Source organism: Crinia signifera, chromosome 6 (assembly GCF_055691185.1).
Source record: "Crinia signifera chromosome 6, ASM5569118v1, whole genome shotgun sequence".
Classification (NCBI taxonomy): Eukaryota; Metazoa; Chordata; class Amphibia; order Anura; family Myobatrachidae; genus Crinia; species Crinia signifera.
The window spans coordinates 39862017-39883907 of record NC_139222.1 but is presented as its reverse complement, the minus strand read 5'-3'; the positions used below and the strand labels follow the sequence as shown (position 1 = coordinate 39883907).

The 21891-nt window shown below is 49.2% G+C and overlaps 1 protein-coding gene across 1 annotated transcript; it reads right to left on the bottom strand.

Moving 5' to 3' along the window:
- Nucleotides 1-1361: 1361 nt before the first annotated feature.
- On the bottom strand, nucleotides 1362-20539 carry FTSJ3 (FtsJ RNA 2'-O-methyltransferase 3). Its single transcript, XM_083146061.1, has 22 exons — nucleotides 20416-20539; nucleotides 17325-17433; nucleotides 16287-16392; nucleotides 14546-14592; nucleotides 14346-14425; nucleotides 13480-13579; nucleotides 12848-13042; nucleotides 12162-12277; nucleotides 9404-9502; nucleotides 9166-9266; nucleotides 8999-9085; nucleotides 8722-8844; nucleotides 8494-8629; nucleotides 5803-5996; nucleotides 5502-5619; nucleotides 5190-5274; nucleotides 4210-4408; nucleotides 4047-4132; nucleotides 3600-3702; nucleotides 3328-3511; nucleotides 2182-2276; nucleotides 1362-1793 (listed from the first exon to the last, which is right to left on the bottom strand). Exons 2-22 carry the CDS (start codon nucleotides 17389-17391, stop codon nucleotides 1625-1627), a joined length of 2490 nt encoding a protein of 829 aa, XP_083002187.1. The 5' UTR covers nucleotides 17392-17433; nucleotides 20416-20539; the 3' UTR covers nucleotides 1362-1624.
- Between the last annotated feature and the right edge of the window lie 1352 nt (nucleotides 20540-21891).

Here is a 21891-nt window from a genome sequence, read left to right as displayed (position 1 = left end):
CATGGATGGAAATGATGACTTTTACATACAGCGCAGGAGCAGATGCAAGTTCTTGTACCTTAGCATAAGCCTATTCGGGGTCAGGGAACATGGCTGGACCAGACTTTCTGTGAAATTGGGTGTTTTGGGGTGTGTGTGGAAGTCATTGGCCTGTGTTATAGTTTTGGGAATGCTGTATATAATAACATTCTGACAAATTACAATGGGTGAATGACAGCGCATTTAGGGAGGCTAGTCTAACCAGACTAGGGATGGCTATAGGTGCAGTCGCCATCAATTGCGATACTGCAACCAGCCATCGATAGTATCAAACTACGTGATGGATGACCATCGATGGTTTTACCTATCAATGATCATCCATTTTCTTTGGCCAATCAAATCATGGGGGTGGGACTTCAGGGTTGTTGGGAGGCAGAACTATGCTGTGTTTCGGCACCTTGAAAAAAACAAAACATTGGTTTTGCTGTGCCATCAATGGTAAATCATCTGGTTCTCCCCCATCGATGGCAAATGCATTCGACATCGGCCATAAACCATCGATGAATTCAAATCATCTATGATCGATGGCCATCCCTAAACCAGACTCAGCCCTAGGCATAGGCTTGGGATACCTCTAGACATGTACCTATAATGCCTAAGGCCGGCATCAGATTGGCACACAGATACAAAGGCTTCTATGCCATCGGAGCTCAGCTCTTGTCAGTCAGCAGTAAGAATGAGCTTCTGCTTTGTTCAGTACTACAGGTACAATGGCCACGGTAAGGCTGTCACGCATGCCCAGCCACATCAGCTCCTCCCATGGGCCTTTGCAGATCTTGTGAGTCACAGTTCTGACTGCAGCCACCAAGTCCTGCTATACACAACAAGGAGCCAGGGAAAGCGGGGCGGTCGCGGCTGCCTGTTCCTCTTAGGTCAGTAAGCTGTCACCCTATACTTTGAGTGATAAGTGTTGACTGTGCAGTGTGAGGAAAGGGAGGGGCCTGGGGTGCGGTGCCCTAAAGCAGAGGCAGAACAACCACTGGTGCATTGCACAGGGGCCCCTGAGGAATACGGGGCTCATTGCTGGCCAGGCCAACAATGACTTCTTGGGTTGGGGTAGGGGGCCCAAATTATATTTTTACACCTGGGCCCCACTCTCACAGGTTACACCACTGGCCTAAACAATGAGGGGGGGTATAAGGGCTTTTCCTCTAAACCGGTCCCATTTTTCTCTTGTTACAACCATGTGCTGTTAAGCAGAGGGGCGGTGGCGTTACTTGCTGGGGACGACAACTTTCCTAGGTCACCAAATTGGTTAGGGCTGGTTCTAGGTCCGACAAATCTCAGTATAAGCCTTCATGTCAGAGAAAAAGCCACACAAATATATTCTTACATTTATTCTTAAAATTAATTATTAATGTAAGAAATGGAAGCAGTCCAACTCGGCCCTCTTCATTGACAAGCTCAGTGACACAAACCAAAGTCCTCCGAGGTGCTGGAAGGATCCTCTTTATGCACAGACCACAGCAATCCGCAGATGCAGCCGCTGGGGGGGGGATCTGCCCGAATGGGATACATAACTGGATTTGGTATCTGTACATTAGGCACATGAAGTGAGAGTTTATGTAACACAGGCTTCCCGGGACTACTTTTTCCTGCGCTGTCCTCGGATGTCCTTCTTCATCCTCCCGTCCACAACCTTGAACTGGCCTTTGACTCCAGCTGGGCGACGAACTTTCCGTCCGGCACCTTTCTTGGCTACCACAATGGTAACTTGGCGCTTCTCTTTCCCCAGGCCGGCTTTCTTATATATACTGCCGGGAGAGAGAAAGAACGAGGTCAGGGGCGCATACACTACTCCCCGATGCTCAGGCCATTATTTACTGTATTATTGGGGGCAATTCAGACCTGAGCGAATTAGCAGCGGCCAGCAAATGAAAAAAGTAGCAGGATTTCTCTCTCACTTTCTTAATCTCTCATCCTATTACATTTTACCCATGGTTTCAATACGGATCAGACTATATTGCACCACATGTACCCCTGGATCCACTGTTCCCGGACGTCATACACTGAATTGTCCTATTCAATGTGCTGCACGTGCAATGGGACAATACCGCGGCGCCATCCTATAACGTATGGCAGATGCGATGCATCGCTCTAACGTATCTCTGGGTCTCTCCACACTGCGGATGAGCCACTTACCCGCGCAGCTGAGCGGTTTTCTCTCTCTCGGAGATATCAATGGTGTTGACTACGTTTTCTGCCTTTTTCTTGGCTTGTTCCATCTTTTTTAACATCTGCAGAAACCAAATTAAAATACAATTAAAGTCAGATAAAGTGACACATATATACAGTACACATAACCTGAACCTGTAACAGAGAAGGCTACAAGATCCTACAGGACAGACAGACAAAAAAAAGCCACAAGTTACAGCTCTGTTTTGACCATCTTAAACCCTTGCTGAACACTCCAACAATGACCGTGTATTACATACAGAGTATTTCCTGCTAGGAGAAAACCAGGTGCTAAACTAGGTCTGCAGGAAACACCATAGCCACAGGAAAATGGCAGCTGGTGCATCCCTTACCTCACATTGATATGCTGTATAGTTCTGTGTATGGATGCGGACGGGGTGCGGGGGACAGTTAGTTGGGTTTCCCTCAGAGTTCAAGGGTATATTATAAAAGTCTCTCCGTATGTTTGCTGATTCCCGAACCATGACTGGTTTTCCCAGTCTTTACAAATGTAAGGCTGACCCTACCAGTCACCTGGGGTCATAGAACCTCCCTTAAAATGCTTTGGCACGCATGTGTTGGTTTTTTCCTGTCACTCCCTGAAAATGGCCGGTTATAGCCGCCAAATAATTCAAACTGCAGGGGGGGGGGATTTGGGATTACATTCCATATGCTTTTCCTGTCGCTATTTCCCCGCATGCATGCGCAATACTTATAGTACATGTGCGCAGTCATTCGATAACCATTTGATGTGCAAATTCGTACAACAGCGATTGAATCCGAATCGGGCCCTATGTCTGCAAATACAATGACATTTCAAACTCGTGTTGTTCTGAAACCTAGGGTTAACCCTTTAGTGCCTGCACTCCTGTCGGCCCCTCACCCCACAGTCACATCACGCAGTGTCCGTCCAGAATGGGTGCAAGTGTCCAAAATACATAAGGCACAGTAACAAGGACATACAATGAAAAATAAGAATGAGGAATGCTATAGGGAAAAGGAAGAACCAACCTATAACGTAAGCTTATGTTTTCTTCACTTCTCACACCGCTGATTCTATCTATTCTCCTCACTCCCAGAACCCCCCCGCTCCCCCCCAACACAAGGCCTCACCCTTCTACGTTTCCGGGCCTTTGCTTCTGCCACTTTCTTGATGGGCCGAGCATTGAGCTCCTGCTGCCTCTTGCGATATTCGTCCATCGTTTGTTTGTCTACAGGAATCTGCACGTTCCGGTGTTTCCGTTCCTCTGAAGAAAACCAGTCTGGGAGCTCATCGTCATTGTCATTGAAGGCACGCCTAATAAAAGTGGATGGGAAATGAGGATGAAGTAGCTTGTACCGGGCAACATCGCACATTCCGAGGGCTCAGTCACAAGAGTACTAACTTGTTAAAAGACTTGTCTATCAGATCCCGAGTAGCTTTCTTAGATGTTGCAATGATTGTTCCGAGACAAAGACCTTCTGGGTCCAAAACACGAGATCGCTTTACTGCAAAGACAGAACATAAGTTGCGACAAAATGCGACTATGTACGTACGATGAAGAATTTGACAGTGAAGCAACGGCCTGATTCAGATATTTACAGATGGAGCCACTCGCATGGTGGCAGGGGTTGGAGGTTCTATCACCAGGCCCCGCAGCCGTCTGAAGGGAGCGCACGAGTAGCTAGCGCGCCCCATTCCGAAGGAGCTCCCCGCCGCCACCTCCCCGGTCCGTACTGTCTGCGTCTTCTGATACAGATTTCTCGGCCTTTGCTGCGGGACTACACTGGAAAGCCTGAGTACCAATCACTGCCTGGGTTAGGATAATATGAATACATAAAAGACCACAGACCTGGCCGTTCTACTGGAACCACTTCAAAGTCGTCTTTCTCATCATCTGTTTTTTTTCCTCTTTTTCGCTTCATAGCTTTAATATCCCTGGAAGAAAAAGGCCGGACATTGTAACATGACCACAACATTTACTATTCAGCGCATACATTCTCTGGCTGACTTACGTCTCATCCTCGCTGCTGTCACTGTCAGAGTCGCTGGAGTCCATGGCTGCTGCTGGCCGGTTAGACACATCCGTGCCTGCAGGACCAGCTGATGATTGTTTGGGGATATTTTCGGATATAGTTTCATCTGTGCTTTGGGCTGATTGGACGGTTTTCTCATTTTTCTTGGACTTCCCCTTTTTCTCCCCTGGCTTTAGACCTGTAAAATGACAGTAGGGGCAAAATGGTGGAAATGGTTCAACTAAAAAGATCAGCTGTTCAAAACCCACCAAGACGGTATGTTGCCATGTTATCAATGTCCACAGTAGGAAACCTGTGGCTCTCCAACTGTTGTGAAATTACAAGTCCCAGCATGCCTTGCTACATTGCTATGAAGCAGTGCTAAAACTGTGGCACGGCATCCTGGGACTTCACACACAGCTGGAGAGCCATCCCCAGGCCTGGCCTATATGTTGACATTTCCTAGCCAACTCCCTTAACCATGCAACAGACCCACAAAAAGCTTTAATTGGACCAGGGACCTTCACATCAATGCCGGGTCCAGGGGGTGATAAGGCCGCATGACTCATGCGTCGTGGCCAAGCCGGAGGACCCCGACTCTGTCACATCAATAACTGTGACAAACAAGTGTTAATACAGTGATTCCCAAGCTGTGGCACCCTGGGGTGCCTTTAGGATACTTGCAGGGGTGTATTAAACCATGAACAACTCAAATTATTTATGGTCCAGGGGGTAGGCAAAACCAACGTTTGTCACTTCCAGTCAGAATTTACGTGGACAAAAAGCAGATAATCCTTTATCTCACCACATAATTGCACATAACATATAAAAACACAAATTACTTAACTGTATAAATAAAATGACACTTTTGGCTTAGGGGTGCCGTGAAAAAAAAAAATCTTAATTTGCCCCATTGTAGAAGTCACCTAAGTGTATGGGGGCCTTAACATTTTCCCATGTGCCATCCCTTTCCGGCTTACCTATTTTGGTCTCCTGTAAAATCTTGGTCTGCTTAATTTCCATCTCCTCATCTGCATCAGAATGTAGCACAGAGGAGAAGATGCCCTGAAACAAAGATTAGACCGAATCTCAATACAATGTCACCGACGTCCTTATTCCCCCCCGATCTACCCAGCAAGGGGGCTATCGGGACCCATCAGATTATCCAGCAGCTGGACCCTAGGGGAGCAGCCTTTAGGAACAAGCGTTTTTAGTCGGACCACTGCTAGAGCGGCACCCTGATCCCCTCCACAGCGGCACACGCGCCATCACAAGATCAATATCGGACCCACCTTTCCAAACCACAGGTTTTTGTCTATTTGTTCACGCTCTGATTTGTTTTCCAGAGTTATTATCAGAGGATTGGACACCTCCTCATCAGCGGCTGCACTCGGAACCGGAGCTGGATCCCTGAAGAAGAGAGACCCAATAAGTTATACAGACTGCGGGCAGCAAATCTCGGAGACAAGATAAAGAACCCACCACCCAGCTTCTGCCATTGTATAGGCTGTTTGATTGGCACTTTATCTCTCGCTAATCTACGGTAGATCTCCCCCTGGATAAGAAGTCTCAGAAGCTAGCGGCCCAGCTTGCCTTTTGTGCTGCAACTTCTTTTCCTGCTCTCTCAGCTCGTACATATCCTCGTCATCGAGGTCACTGGCGAGCGAGATTTCATCCTCGTCCATGCTCTCGTCATCGGGGAGGAAGATATCTCCGTCATCATGGCCATGGTCTGACACAAGGGCGTCTGCAATGGACATGTCCCCTTGGACCAACGTCTGCAACAGCTGAAAGAGTGGAAATTAAAAATAACAAATCACAAAAACGAAGAATCAGCTTTTACCATCACATTTATGTATATCGCACCACAGCACCGAAGGGAGAGAAAGACCGCACAGTAGAACCCAGCGGGCTGCTAGTGCATACACACTTATAGATGCCGGGAGGGGAGTGCACATTGTTTGTGGTTGGAGGTGGGCAGTATAATGAATGAAAATGGCTCAGGAGTAGGGTGGACAATCCCGGGATCGGGATTTGAATCCCGGGATTGGACCTTTCAATCCCAGGATTAGCTGCGCATGCGCACATCTTTTGCCGGGCAGCATCTGACGGGGCTGCCACGGTGTTCCCAATCCCTGGACTGCAGCAGGTATGGGCAGTGCTGCCTACACAGCGTGACCTCTGACCATCATGCTGCGCAGGCCGCACCACCCATATCCGCTCCAGCATCAATGACCGCACACCTCTGAGTCCTGCAGCTTCAGCCGCCCGCCCTCCCGCTCTGCAACCACCGCCGCTGTCTGCCCGCTCATGTAAGGAAATGAGCAGGGGGGTCATAGTGGGGGGGAGGGTGCCCCTGCTCAGCGTGTGTGTGCCGCATAGAGATGTCAATACCGGGATTGGCATCCCTACTCAGGAGTACCAAAATGAGCAATATCGATTATTAGATCGCCTAGTAGCACATCCCATTTCAACCACTGTGCCGTGGCACACTAATGTGCCCTGCGCTGTTCAAGTGTGCCACCAGAGCTAGAGATGTCCGCACCAGTTTACAGCCACCGCCAGTTCAACTCGTATTCACCGGACTCTTGTTTTCATGTGAGAGCCAAGGTATTTTATTTTTGTTATCTAAGGGGAACAGAGAGATTGATTCTTCGGTACTTCTGTAATAGCACGGCGCCCGGCTACGCTACGTCTTCAGCGTAGGATAAGCTATGCTGTCAGCGTAGCCCAACGGCTGCCTATCGTACATAGCGTAGTGACTCCGCGGCAGCCCGGCTCTGTCCCCAGCGTCCATGGCAAGCCTAGTGAGCGCATCTCACACAGCGCCGGTAACCGCCAGATCCCCTGCACTGGCGGACAGGGGATCATGCGGGCGCCGGCGGAGAGGCGCTCCATCTGTCTAAGACGAAGGTGCTCCTACGCCTCAGTATTATTGAGGCAGGGTACGGCAACCCTGCCCGTTTCCGCTTCAGGGAGAGCCTCGCTTTGAAACCCCCACTATCCACGCCAGCCCGAAGCGTGGTGAGCGCATACCCCCAATATCCATGTCGGCGTAGAGTCGATCTTATAAAGTGTGGCGAGCGCAGCCGACGTGGATAGTGGTGGCATGAACAGGTCGGGGGGGGGGGTGGCGTAACGCGTCCGCTCGCCACTCTTCAGGCTGCCGTGGATAGTGGGGGTGTTTCAGGAACACATATCTGACAGGGACGCTGACTACGCTGGCCATGGGAACACTACGCTCCTTCTGACTGACTACGCTGGCCCTGACAGGGACGCTACGCTAACTACGGAACGGGCGCCGTGCTATTACACAAGTACCGTTTCTTCACATGGAGGCAAACCGATTCGTTTTTTTCCTGTGGGGGGGTCTTATGTGTGCCTTAGCAATTTTAAAATCTTAATTGGTGTGTGTTGTACGGGGCTTAACAGTTACTGGTCACTGGTGTAGTGTGTACGGGGCTTAACAGTTACTGGTCACTGGTGTAGTGTGTACGGGGCTTAACAGTGTGCTATGCAAGACAGCCAGGAGAGCACAAGGTCACCTGAGAAATGACCCTTACAGGGGTTAGTGGGGATTGGATTTTGCAGAGAACCCAACAATCTGGACATTTTGTAGCTTCCCTGGGCAGGGCATTTCCATGGGGAGGGGAAAGGCGCTATTGTGGGGGCAGGGGCGAGCTTCATTTACCCTAGGCTAAGGGATCTGCTGTGGAACCCCTAATATTGGATTATTAGGGATGTTATGTACCTGGGACCCTGTGTTCTCAGAGGACTTTAATATCAATCAGTGGACATTTTGATGATCTGTGCCTAGCCCTGCGGTCTCATTGGACACCTCCTCCATCATGGATTGGATGATTAAGTGTTCCATGTATTCAATATACCACTCTTGGCTTGTATCTACCACCGTGCTGGAGTGATCTAGAACCCTGATAGACCTCTGCTATAAACCCAGTACACTATATGCAAGACTCCAAGCAGTGCTACTTGGGGATGAAGTACATATTCTGGTAGACAACAGTTACAGGAACCATTCCACTAAGGCAGAGGCTAAAACCTCAGGCAATCCGGAAAAACAAAAACTAGTACATTCATTAAAATGAGAGAATCTGATTGGTTGAGAAGTACAACACTTGCTTTTTACAAGATTGCCCCCTAAATCAATACCTCCCAATTGTTAGCTCGCTCCCTGCACTGCGCATGGCATCTACTCAGGGAACACCTGTTGCTCTGCTCTGGTGATCACTGGTAACAGAGAACAATCATGAAGGGAATGCTCACATCATTTTTGCCAATTGTTTTTAGGGAAAACATGCCAGTGTCTCCGTCATCAGCAATGGAAACCCCTGGAAGATCCATCTTCAGCTCCATCCTTAACCTCTGTTTGCGCTGCGCTTTCAGCAACTGCTTCTTCTTCCTGCCGGTGAGATTTAGTAGTTTAGACAGAGACCAGTCCAGGCCGGGTTTTACTTATAACATACGGAATATGCTTCTATATCCCTGGCTGACCGTTTGAGCGTTGCCAGCTCTTCGGCCTTCACTTCTGTCAGCTTTCTGTCCAGCGTCTCATTCTCATCTTCCTCCGCCTGCTCTTCCGCCTCGGAACCCTCCTTCTCTTCATCAGAGCTGAGGCTGGAAATAAACACAACAGACAGACGGGTTAAAAAGTGACAGCCTTCAATGGCCACAAGTATATTCAAAAAAGACCGCCACCACTGAAGAGACAGAGCCTGACAAGCCATACAGTAACAAGAACACAAACAGGAAAAAGGCGGGAAGGCCTCACTTTATCTCCCCCACTGTTGCTTTGGATTCTTCTTTCAGTTTCCGCGCGACATGTCTCCGTAATTTGGATCTCCAGTTCAAGAGCGACCTGCAATGTGCAAGAGCGTTTATCAGAAGCCGTTGCTAAAAGGGCCGTACGCTCAACGGTGAGAAACGGGCTACACGTACCTCAGCTCCTTACGCCCCAACACCTTGATATCTTTGCAGCATTCTCTGAGATCAGCGGTGGTGGCTGAATGTCTCTCAAATTCCGGATTATCTATGACAATCTGGAAACATACGACAGGGCTAAAAGGCAATCCATTGTTATTCTCCCCCAAAAACAAAGACAATGTCAGTCCACTGCCAGTAATTCTATGCTCTGTATCCGTGGCCAGGATTTACAACTAACAACTCGTTCTCCTACCTCGCTGATCTTGGAGAGAAAGTCCACAGGGTTTGGAGATTTTATGAAATCAACCGCCGAGGCTCGCTGATAAAGAGACCCCTCCGTGTATCCTTCCGCCTGTGAAAGAGACAGTGATATTGAGGGAGAACGGTTAAAGAGGTTCTTTATTCAAAACAATTAGTTTCCTATTAAAAGCAACAGTAGTCACAGGAAAGAGAGCGGATATGGGGAGATCACTGCAAGGGAGAACTGTATGCAAGATAGTTTATACAAAGAAGGGCAAGGAAATAATTAGGAAAAGAAGTCCTGAATATGTTTTGCAATAGAAGGAGAGCACAGGAGAAGCGAGGGGAGGGAGAGCAGCGAGAGCAGAGGAGGGCAAGGGGAGGGACAGCAGCGAGAGCACAGGAGAAGCGAGGGGAGGGACAGCAGCGAGAGCACAGGAGAAGCGAGGGGAGGGACAGCAGCGAGAGCAGAGGAGGGCAAGGGGAGGGACAGCAGCGAGAGCACAGGAGAAGCGAGGGGAGGGACAGCAGCGAGAGCACAGGAGAGCGAGGGGAGGGACAGCAGCGAGAGCACAGGAGAAGGGAGGGACAGCAGCGAGAGCACAGGAGAAGCGAGGGGAGGGACAGCAGCGAGAGCACAGGGGAAGCGAGGGGAGGGACAGCAGCGAGAGCAGAGGAGAAGCGAGGGGAGGGACAGCAGCGAGAGCAGAGGAGGGACAGCAGCGAGAGCAGAGGAGAGCGAGGGGAGGGAGAGCAGCGAGAGCAGAGGAGGGCAAGGGGAGGGACAGCAGCGAGAGCACAGGAGAAGCGAGGGGAGGGACAGCAGCGAGAGCACAGGAGAAGCGAGGGGAGGGACAGCAGCGAGAGCAGAGGAGGGACAGCAGCGAGAGCACAGGAGAAGCGAGGGGAGGGACAGCAGCGAGAGCACAGGAGAAGCGAGGGGAGGGACAGCAGCGAGAGCACAGGAGAGCGAGGGGAGGGACAGCAGCGAGAGCACAGGAGAGCGAGGGGAGGGAGAGCAGCGAGAGCACAGGAGAAGGGAGGGACAGCAGCGAGAGCACAGGAGAAGCGAGGGGAGGGACAGCAGCGAGAGCACAGGGGAAGCGAGGGGAGGGACAGCAGCGAGAGCAGAGGAGAAGCGAGGGGAGGGACAGCAGCGAGAGCAGAGGAGGGACAGCAGCGAGAGCAGAGGAGAGCGAGGGGAGGGACAGCAGCGAGAGCAGAGGAGGGCGAGGGGAGGGACAGCAGCGAGAGCACAGGAGAAGCGAGGGGAGGGACAGCAGCGAGAGCACAGGAGAAGCGAGGGGAGGGACAGCAGCGAGAGCAGAGGAGGGACAGCAGCGAGAGCAGAGGAGGGCGAGGGGAGGGACAGCAGCGAGAGCACAGGAGAAGCGAGGGGAGGGACAGCAGCGAGAGCACAGGAGAGCGAGGGGAGGGACAGCAGCGAGAGCACAGGAGAGCGAGGGGAGGGAGAGCAGCGAGAGCACAGGAGAAGGGAGGGACAGCAGTGAGAGCACAGGAGAAGCGAGGTGAGGGACAGCAGCGAGAGCACAGGGGAAGCGAGGGGAGGGACAGCAGCGAGAGCAGAGGAGAAGCGAGGGGAGGGACAGCAGCGAGAGCAGAGGAGGGACAGCAGCGAGAGCAGAGGAGAGCGAGGGGAGGGACAGCAGCGAGAGCAGAGGAGGGCGAGGGGAGGGACAGCAGCGAGAGCACAGGAGAAGCGAGGGGAGGGACAGCAGCGAGAGCACAGGAGAAGCGAGGGGAGGGACAGCAGCGAGAGCAGAGGAGGGACAGCAGCGAGAGCAGAGGAGAGCGAGGGGAGGGACAGCACCGAGAGCAGAGGAGGGCGAGGGGAGGGACAGCACCGAGAGCAGAGGAGGGCGAGGGGAGGGACAGCAGCTAGAGCAGAGGAGGGCGAGGGGAGGGACAGCAGCGAGAGCAGAGGAGGGCGAGGGGAGGGACAGCAGCAAGAGCACAGGAGAGCGAGGGGAGGGAGAGCAGCGAGAGCACAGGAGAAGCGAGGGGAGGGACAGCAGCGAGAGCACAAGAGAAGCGAGGGGAGGGACAGCAGCGAGAGCACAGGAGAAGCGAGGGGAGGGACAGCAGCGAGAGCACAGGAGAAGCGAGGGGAGGGACAGCAGCGAGAGCAGAGGAGGGACAGCAGCGAGAGCAGAGGAGAGCGAGGGGAGGGACAGCACCGAGAGCAGAGGAGGGCGAGGGGAGGGACAGCAGCGAGAGCAGAGGAGGGCGAGGGGAGGGACAGCAGCGAGAGCAGAGGAGGGCGAGGGGAGGGACAGCAGCGAGAGCACAGGAGAAGCGAGGGGAGGGACAGCAGCGAGAGCAGAGGAGAAGCGAGGGGAGGGACAGCAGCGAGAGCAGAGGAGGGCGAGGGGAGGGACAGCAGCGAGAGCAGAGGAGAGCGAGGGGAGGGACAGCAGCGAGAGCAGAGGAGAGCGAGGGGAGGGACAGCAGCGAGAGCAGAGGAGGTCGAGGGGAGGGACAGCAGCATGAGCAGAGGAGGGCGAGGGGAGGGACAGCAGCGAGAGCAGAGGAGAGCGAGGGGAGGGACAGCAGCGAGCACAGGAGAGCAGATGAGAGGCAGCAGGCATGGGTAAAAGTAATTTAGGTAGAACAGGGAAAACAGAGTAGAAGCCCCATCTCTCTTAATCCGAATCTAGAAATGATTCGGGGGATCCCGAGACTGCATCCCAGCAATCCCCGTATACAGAACAAGGCAAATTAAAGAGAAAGCATTAACGTTTGTAACCAACCTTGGGCTTCTTATGCGATATTAGCTGGGAGACGGTTTGCACAGGACTATCTACATTCTTGAAAGCAAATTTAGGATCGAAAAACCGACTGTCTATCTTATCAGGAGCCAAATATCCTACAAAAATAGTGCAAAAAGAAATAAATGAGTGTTTAACAGATCTAATATGTATATCTAGGTGGAGAGTTATGTAAGTGTCAGTTCTACAATAGTCAGCATTGTGGACACCAATCCAACCAAGGAAATTTACGGTTGAACATGGGGGAGACCTGTGTTCCGGGGCAGGGAAAACGGGGTAACCCCGGTCGTCTGACGTGGGACCAGTTTACATCAATGTGGGTGAGCCCATACCTCCAGACCCAGAGGATGGGAGAGGGGGTGCATGTAGCCCTGCTATGCAGACAGAGGGAGCTCAGCAGCTTTCTCGGGTGCTGGCCTTGCCCTCAGCCTGAAGCAGATTTCCCAGCGTTTGGAAACGTTGTCACCTTCAAGCGCCGGCATTGAAGACACTGCACCTGTGCGCGGTGTGAACAGTCTCCTCAGAACAAGTGACATTTTTATTAATAAAGGAACAAGTGTTAAGATGCATTCATTTATTATCACGTCAGTAACAGTTTAACTCGTGCTAATCCAGGTAACTACCCAGAGAAATCTAGATGACACACACTGAACGTATTCTCCACTCACCCTGACACACCACGAAGATCTCAGCACTCTCGCTACGAGACGCCTGCGGCTTTGTGGAGCTCACTTTCTTAAAGAAGTTCTTCAGGATCCAAAGTAGGGATTGATAATCAGCAGAGCGGAAGATCTTTGTAATGAACCAACCTCCTCTTGAGAGACAGTCACAGGCCAGACGGAGAGCCATAAGAGACAGGCTCACTGGAATACAGACAGACAAGGTCAGGATAGGGGCATGTGGAACACCCAATAGAAGGACAGAAAGATAGATCAGGGAAAGAAGAATAAAAAAAGAGATGCACCATAATATGGAGTTTTTCATAGGGCGTGCAACATAAAAGATATAAAAATCAATGTAGTGTATTAGAAACACAGCTGCGAGAGAAACACAGCTGCGAGAGAAATACAGCTGCGAGAGAAACACAGCTGCGAGAGAAACACAGCTGCGAGAGAAACACAGCTGCGAGAGAAATACAGCTGCGAGAGAAATACAGCTGCGAGAGAAATACAGCTGCAAGAGAAATACAGCTGCAAGAGAAATACAGCTGCAAGAGAAATACAGCTGCAAGAGAAATACAGCTGCAAGAGAAAACAGTTATGGGAATACAGCAAATGCTTATATTAGACGTGAGTACAACCTTGTGAGAAGGCATCATGCGACCAGTTGGCTCCCACATTCGGGGCTCCGTCATTCAACACCACATCTGCCTTCCAGGTCTGCAGCTGCCTCTTCAATGCCTATTAAGAGGTATAACAAGGAAATGAATGGAGATAGGAAAACATGGCCTCGCACAGAACACAGGGAACGCAGCCACCGTATATTACACCTCAGGTTTGTAAGTCTTTAATGTGATCCGATACTTATGTAGGTATCTGCGCTCAATTCAGTGTGCCAGAGCGGACGTCGTGCTGCAGAAGTGGATGAGATGTCCACTCTCCTAGGGATCGCGTTTCCTCAGTGAATGACCTTTGTCTAGGATGCCATAAGGTACTGTCTTATGCATACGCATTCATTCTTTACACCACTTACATCACAGTAGGAGAGCGCAAAGTGGTATTTGTTCATTTTAATGTGATTTGCACAGATCACGGGACAGCCAGATTGCATTAACAGCCGCAGCTATTTTACTGTGAACACTTCTATAACAGTACAATATGGCTTACAGGTGACAACAGGAACACCATTAACCCTTTGAGTGCCAAGTGAATTTGTCAAAATAGGTGTGAAAATTGTCAAAGCAAACATTTGTATTCATCTTACCTTATATAGGAAATATAATCTTTTTTTACACAACATTTTTTATTTGAATGTATATGACAAATGTGAGCGACGCCGGCATTTTTAGCAGATATTTTGTGCATCTCTCACAGAGATGTTGGCATTAAAAGGGTTAATAAACGTGAAACTGACAGAAACGACATCACACTGTGGCAGGAGGTCTATAGGGATTTGTGTTTACATTCTCTGTGTTTTTTAGGTCTTGAAAATGTGTCATGTACTCACCTGTTTGCAGGAATCGCTGGTTATATCCTCCACTATAGTCACGACATTGGGAATGGGTTTAATAGGCACCAGATCAATCCCTGAGAGAAAGACAATACAATCATATCACTAATAATCATTGTTGGATCCCTGGAGGAAATATCACCTAAAAAAAAAAAAAAAAACCACAACGGACACATCTGCTCCATATTTCCACTTACCAATTATAAGACTGGAGACCGGCATAAACTTGGAGGAGACCTGGAGCCTGGAATAGAGAAGAGAATAGGGGAGTTTCCCAGTGTTCTGTCCTCCCAAGCAGATGTGAGAGAAGACTTCACGTATGACCAAGGCACTAACCCAGCCTAACCCTAACAACACTGTAATACAAAGCTGGGCCCCTCTGGATTCATGAGCAAAGGACACACTGGGTGCGCTGAGCACAGAGGCTGCTGGAAGATTACCTCCCAGCACCCCCCGGACCAGTTATCTGACACAGTAACTTCAGTTTAGACTGAATCAAAGAAATCCGGACACGGTCACATTTGAGGTGACAATACCCAGATAGTAGATAATCCCTTGCCTACAGTTGCCAAGCTCTTGTGATTTAGACAGCAGGGATCTGTAATGGTTGTAAAGAAATCACATATACTATAAACAATGGCATCATGATCTTTATTACATAGAAAAGTGGCTATTATTTGTCTGACGAGGCTTCTGGGTAAATCCTAGAGATTAATTGACTTGCTCTGGTCAAGCTCGGTACAGCCAGGTAATGGAGGGCTGTATACTGGGTCCTGACTTCTATAAGTGGGAAGGTTTGGAAAAAGGTCAGTATGTAAAACGCAGGAATAATATTCATTCTAGAATTTAGATAATTCTCCAGCGCTACCGGCTTCTTTACTCATAACACGCATGGCGGTGTTACGCTATTTTGGACTAGATTTTTTACTTTATTGCTCCTCGCCCATCGAGATCATACACAACCAAAAATATTTTGGTTTTAGTATTTGTCATTTTGTGGTCTTATAGCTACGTTTTTCAATACAACAGAATGAAGATTAGACAGCTTTAACTTGAGAGTTGTGGAAGATCTTTGCATACAAACGTATTTTTTTATATATGTAATTAAATCTATGAAAACTTTGCTGTGGAAGAATTGCACAAATGCATCCAATGCAAATCATAGGCAAATATTCAATTGATGTCGAAACTGCCGACTTGCCGAAAAGACATCAGTTTTCGACATGAATAGATCAGAAAGTATTCCGATCTATTCAAGCTGGGTTTTTTTGGCAGGTCAAAATGTTCCAACCTGCCGAAATCCAGGTGGATTGACGAAATGGCCGCTAATCCACCTGCTTTCACATCATGTCACGTCAGCTTCAATGAGGGCAGAAGTGACAGGAAGTCTCCTCTAATCCCTCTTGGTTTTTACCTCCGGGACACCAGAAGATCTATAGCAGTAAAAGCAGGACCACCAACACAGGGAGATGGAGCCAATAGGGAGATGAGGGGAGGGAACTCTCTCCTCCAGCAGGAGCACCACCACCTCCTTCTTCTATTAGTGTCCATTACCAGTCACGTGGCAGCAAACGGGATACTATAATCAGGGCTGGCAACATAAGTCTTGGGGCCCCATATATGGATATATCTGGGGCCCCCCCAAAGTAAGATGGGCTGTTATGTTCATTATGGCTTCCTAATAATGAACTTGGAATATAAATTTTTGTTTTACTTAAAGACGTTTGAGCTGCCTGCCCCCATAGGCGTGCTGCTGAAGGACAATGTACAGGACGAAGATACAAATATGACAGAGCTTATGACTTAATGTTATGGCTGCTCTAGTTTGTTAGCCATTAAGGGCCTGCACTTTGCAATCCCCTCTTAGCCCCACAGCCTGGCAGCGCTCCCCAGATAGGCAGAGGTATAACCCATTTATAGAATATGCAAACCACTTACCACCCACCAGGGGCAGCGCAGAGATCAACCAGTGCGCGAGCTCTCTGCAGGAACTGAAATTTTCTGTTAAGTTGAATGAGCTTAAAAGCGGAACGAGAGCGGTACCCTGCAAATATAGAGAACATCAATTGGATATAAAGTCAAATAAAACGCACAGGCAAAGCCGCGTGCTAACAAAGGATTCTAATATCAAGTAAGTCTTAATGTCCCCATACGCTATGCGACTTCTCTGAGGGGAGAAGTCATACCCGACCCCCCGTGAGCTGCCCGGGACCTTCCCAAATTCGGATTGGTTGGTATGGGCAACAACGCATCTTCAACAAAACTGCCGTCTTAGTAAATAAATCCCATTGTGTTTATCTCCAATTGTTTATTACTTCTACGCTTTAATTCCACATCACCCAGAGAAATGATCTTGCGTACAATTCAATAAACACTGGAAAACATCGGACCAGTAGTGTATGTATGTATATATAACAGATTCCTCTATATGCAGGCAAACGCCATATTCAAGAGGACAACTGCGCCATATAGGGGCCAAACTAGTGAAGAATTCCACCTGGCACATCTAAAAATTACATAATATTCATCTGTCAGATCATTTTTTGTGATCAACACCTTTGGTTATAGAGGAAGAAAATCAATGTATGAAAAATGTAATATTGGTACAGGTTAAGCATCCCTTATCTGGATATCCCATATCCAAAAATCGTACACTTTCAGAATATTTGTGTTTTCAGTCTGGCATCCCCGTTCCCAAGGTTGCACTATGCAGGTGTGCTGGTGATGTCACTGGCACACCCGTGTAATGTGTCCTTGGGACCGGGGATGTGGAGGAATCCAAAGGCTGCTGTGGACACCAGGGGATACCGTTGACGTAGAGGCACCGCCAGGGGACCAGGCAAGTATGAAAAAAATATATATATTTTGAAAGCCCCGATAATCCCTTATCCAAAATACTTGTGGTCCCGAGCGTTTCGGATAAGGGATACTCAACCAATATAATATTTATATTCGTTATGGAAATACTTGGCTTACCCGTCTCTTTGGCCAGATGATAGAATTTATCCTTGCGGCTCTTCCCAACTTTTCCTTTTTTACCCATGGTTGAAAACTGAAGTCGGTGATGTCTTCGCTATGTCAGTACCTAGAATGCACAACAGGTAATTGTTAGCAGTAGAGACAACAGTGCATTATCCTTTACCCCTGAGTAAGCATACATGAAATCCCCAACGCACTGCTTTCATGTGAGAACTAGTTAATGCCAATAAATGACCACGTTTGTAGAATATACATTCTGTGAACTGTAGAATTCCAACCTGGAGATGCCCGTAGGAGAGCAGGGCATTGCTTCACAGTGACTGGACCTTAAGGTGCATACACACTGGGTGTTTTTGCACAGCATGAATGCACAGCGATGATGGTGAAAATCGCTGGGCTGAAGAATCGCTCAGTGCATACACACTGGTTGATTTTTGCAGGTGTGGATGGTTTTCCATAGCAGGACGCTATGAAAAGCCATCCCCTCTGTTGGTAGTACCAGCAGATGAGCAGCGGTGGCCGGCGATGATGCAGGAGCACGCATTAGCGCTCATCCTCGGGCTATACACACTGGGCGGTAAAAGCAATCTGCTTTCAGCTCAAAAGGTGTATGGGCAGGGGCGTAACTACAACTGTGTGGGCCCCATAGCAAACTTTTGTAAGGGCCCCCCTCCATTGTCAAGAAAGGGAGAGAGGGAAACAGGGAGAGAGACAGGGAGTGGGAGAGAGAAGGTTTTAGGTAGAGAAAGAGACTGTCAGAGAGTGAGCGGAAAGAGAGAGTGGGGAAGTGAAGGAAGAGAGGAGTGGTGGAGAGAGACAAGAAAAAGAGACTAGGCAGATAGAGATATAAAGAGAGAGAGGGGTGACGGAGAGGGAGTAAGAGAGAGTTGAGAGAAAGAAGAGCAGGGGGTGGGGGGAGAGAGAGAGAGACAGCAGGTGAAAGAGAGCAGGGGAGATAAAAGGAGAGAGAAAGGGAAGAGAGCAAAAATGGAAAGAGACAGGGTGGGGGAGAAAAAGAAGAGAGTGTTGGGGGTGAGGTGTGCCGGGTCTCCTGTGTGCAGGGGCTCCTGTGAAGAGGAAGTGAGGTGAGGAGGAGAAAGAGAGGGGGGAGGCGAGGCAGAGGGGATAAGAGGGAAGGTAGAGAGGATGGATAGTTGGGGCTCACCGTTCACGGAATACGGCAGTGGTACTTCTTTGTACATAGGTAACCTTAGTCTCTTCCAAGACGCACAGGCAGTTGCTGACCTCCTGTGCAGCACGCTGCGTGTCACTGTCTGTGTGCTGGAGATCCAGCCTCCTGCAAGCAGCCACCAATCTCCTGCGTGCTGGGTCAGGTGTCCTGAGTCCAGGGGCTCCAGCCTCCTGCAAACGGCTCAGGCAGCCACTGATCTCATGCGCTCTGGGTGTCTTGTGCTCAGGGGCTAAAGCCTACTGCAAGCGGCTATGGCAGCCGCCAATCTCATGTGAGCAATGAAGGGAGACACGGGAGCCTTTGTCCGCACCGCACTATGGAAAAACAAATAAAAAGGGTGCAGGAGACTGCCTGCTGGGCATTCGGGCCCCCCAAAGGTTTGTGCCCCATAGCAGCTGCACCCTCTGTAGTTGCGCCACTGTGTATGGGCCTTTATTCAGAGATGCACACAAACCTTATGGGTTACATACATCTCTGATGCCAGGTGATCTGCGTATGATCTGAACTGTGGGAGGTAATTCAGACCTGATTGCTTGGCTGCAAACTCACAGCCAGCCAGACATCAGTTATGCCACCAACCTACTCCAGTGAAATTCAGCCTTGTGCATTCATGTGCACGGGTGCACATCTGTTCACACCTGTGCAGATATGTCCAAAACCTGTAACAGGCCCACAATTAAATTATTTTTACATAGGGCACAAGTCATCATAGGCGCTGTGTAGCCAGAGACTTAGAATGCCCACACATACAAAAATGAAACTCCAATAAAACCAGATTTTTAAACATGTGTAAAAACCTGATTCAGCAATCGATTGGCGATCCCTATTCATTTTTGATTGGGATCACCAAAAGGGGCAGCTCACACATTAGAGATTAATTGTGACAATCATCTCCAGAACGGAGGATTGTCACAATTAATTTCCTGATGTATGGGGCCCATTACTCGGCACTGTGATGAATATCCTGGCTAAAGCCGAAGTCACAAACCCTCTCCTAAGCAAGCTCGGCACACCCAGCATTTTTCTCCCCAAAACAGATGGTTTCCACATAATATATATATATATATATATATATATATATATATATATATATATATATATATATATATATATACACACACACACTATATGTGTGTAGCCAATGGGCCGTATGTTAAGCGGGGTCCCAGTAATGTCACGGAATGATATTGTTTAGTGTGTATGATCAATATCGTTCACCAGCCACTGATATCTTCAATTGGTGCCGCACCAATACCGACAGAAAACAAAATACACATGGGCACTGGGAAAGAGCTGAAGGTTTATACAGTTTTGTGACCAGTCCTTGGGGTTTATGAGCTGTTGAATCAAGAGAGGTAATGTAACTTGGTATTAAGATGAGATGGCTGATTATAGGGTATGTTCAATGCCACCGGTAAGGGGGTTTGTATGGCTCGTTTTTGGCGAGGATCGTCTTAGGGAACAGGCAAGGAGTCAATGGTGAGCCCGTTGAATACTCTGACGGCGAGCTATATGCACTGTTTGCCATATAGTTTGCCACCCACATTGAATATACCCCACAGTCTAGGCTGACAGTCAAAAGGTCGACATTGCTATGGTCAACATCTGGTCGACATGAATTTTTTATTGGAATTGAATTTTTGGGACTACACAAAGCACGATGTGCACAAAACAGGGTGGTGTAAACAAACATTGCTAAATGCATTTATACAGCTATAGGAGCCCTTCAGGATTATACGCAAACGTCAGCCTATTTTTTACATCATCATGCTGCAGATCAGGCACCAGGAGTGCCGTCAGTGCACCTCGCTATAGTACAGCCACAGTCCCTGCTCCCTCTATACAGACAAACGGAGCCGGCTCCCATTCCAGCATATAGGGGACCCCGGCGCTCACCTCAAGACCCCGTTCCTGCTCAGTTCACGTGGAGAACTCCGTCCCTGCCTTGCTTGGCAGTTTCCGGGCTGGCGCAGACCGATGACGTCACTGCCTGATGGATGCTTTTCGCAGCCATGTTGGTTGGGGCTTACTGCTGTAACTAGTAACTACTTGTTGAATACATGACCATAGTTTGCCCTCCAGTGATCTCTATGAGACTTGACTCTGCATAGGGCGTGACAGTAAAAAATAGGACACAAATAGAAATAGCAGATACATTTTAAAGAGAGCAGCATGATGCTTTATTTATTACTCTTCTTTGGAACCAGGCAGGGATGATCTATTTGCAATATAACTAGCAACGGGTGTCAGACGGGATCCCGACAAGCATTTACCCGACATCGGGATCCTGAATGTTAAAACACAGACAGACGGGTTCCCGACGGCCACCGGCTATGCCCCCTCGTGGGGGTCCACGACCCCCATAGAGGGAGAATAGAATAGGTGGTGAGCGTAGCGAGCCACAGTGCCCGAAGGGGCTTTGTTGCGCTCGCCATGCTGTCTGAGTTCGGCCAGTCGGGTTCCCGACGTCGGGCTAATGACTGTCGGCATCCTATACCACACCCCTAGCAGCTGCACCCCCTGTCCCCCGAATGTCCCGGTTTTTGGGGGACATTCCTGCGTCCCTCCCGTGGCCGGCAGTGTTCCTGCATCCCACCTGTGGCCGGCAGTGTCCCGCGGCGAAGGGGGGCTGTTGGGAGTCCCACTGTCGGCTGCTGCGCACGCACAGCATCTATTCCCGCAGCCAGGGGGCATGGCTAGAGGCTCACAGAGCCTCTGGGTCATGCCCCCATAGCGTCAAAACGGGGCGTGGCCTCACGGGGAGCTGCAAGTATAGGCCACTTTATTTAGGCCACATCCCAGAAATTTTCGACGCGCATCACTCTGTACCACCTTGGCCTCCAAAGAAGTTCAGAGGTATGCATAAATCATATGAATTTTTTTTCTATCAAATTCTTTTGATGCATCGGTCAGTTATCATCACATCGAACGATTCAATGGTGGATGCCCAGCCATCATTTGATGACGGGCTTCTGATGCCCATCACTATTTTGATGCCACTGTCTCCTTGTGTGACTTTTGATTCCTTTGGACAGTAGATCATTTCTTATTGCATCGAACAGCGGTGATGAAAAATGAGTTATCCGGTCTAAAATACAGTAATTGATAAATATGCCCCGATGTGTGAGATTGTCCAACTCTACAATTGCAAAAGGCCCATTAATAGACCAAACTGTTGAATAATAAAATATGAAAGGATTGCTTCTGTGTTGTGTATGCCTGATCCCTCTCTGGATAATTTGTGAAATATAGCCCATCAGCTACAACATGCTTATATCATCTGGCAGAGAGGCTCCCTACTCCAATACTTTTTTAGGTACTTGTTTCCTATCACGGCCACAATTGCGGGCATCGTGTACCTTAAAGTTAAGG

What these genes read in the sequence shown, in the direction of transcription:
- FTSJ3 (XM_083146061.1), bottom strand. Translation starts at nt 17,391, where the DNA reads ATGGGTAAAAAAGGAAAAGTTGGGAAGAGCCGCAAGGATAAATTCTAT. An exon ending in TTCTCTCCAAGATCAGCGAG is followed by an intron (nt 9,267 to 9,403) that starts GTAGGAGAACGA and finishes GTATGTTTCCAG; the next exon opens with ATTGTCATAGATAATCCGGA. An exon ending in AAGAAGTTGCAGCACAAAAG is followed by an intron (nt 5,620 to 5,802) that starts GCAAGCTGGGCC and finishes TCTCTTCTTCAG; the next exon opens with GGATCCAGCTCCGGTTCCGA.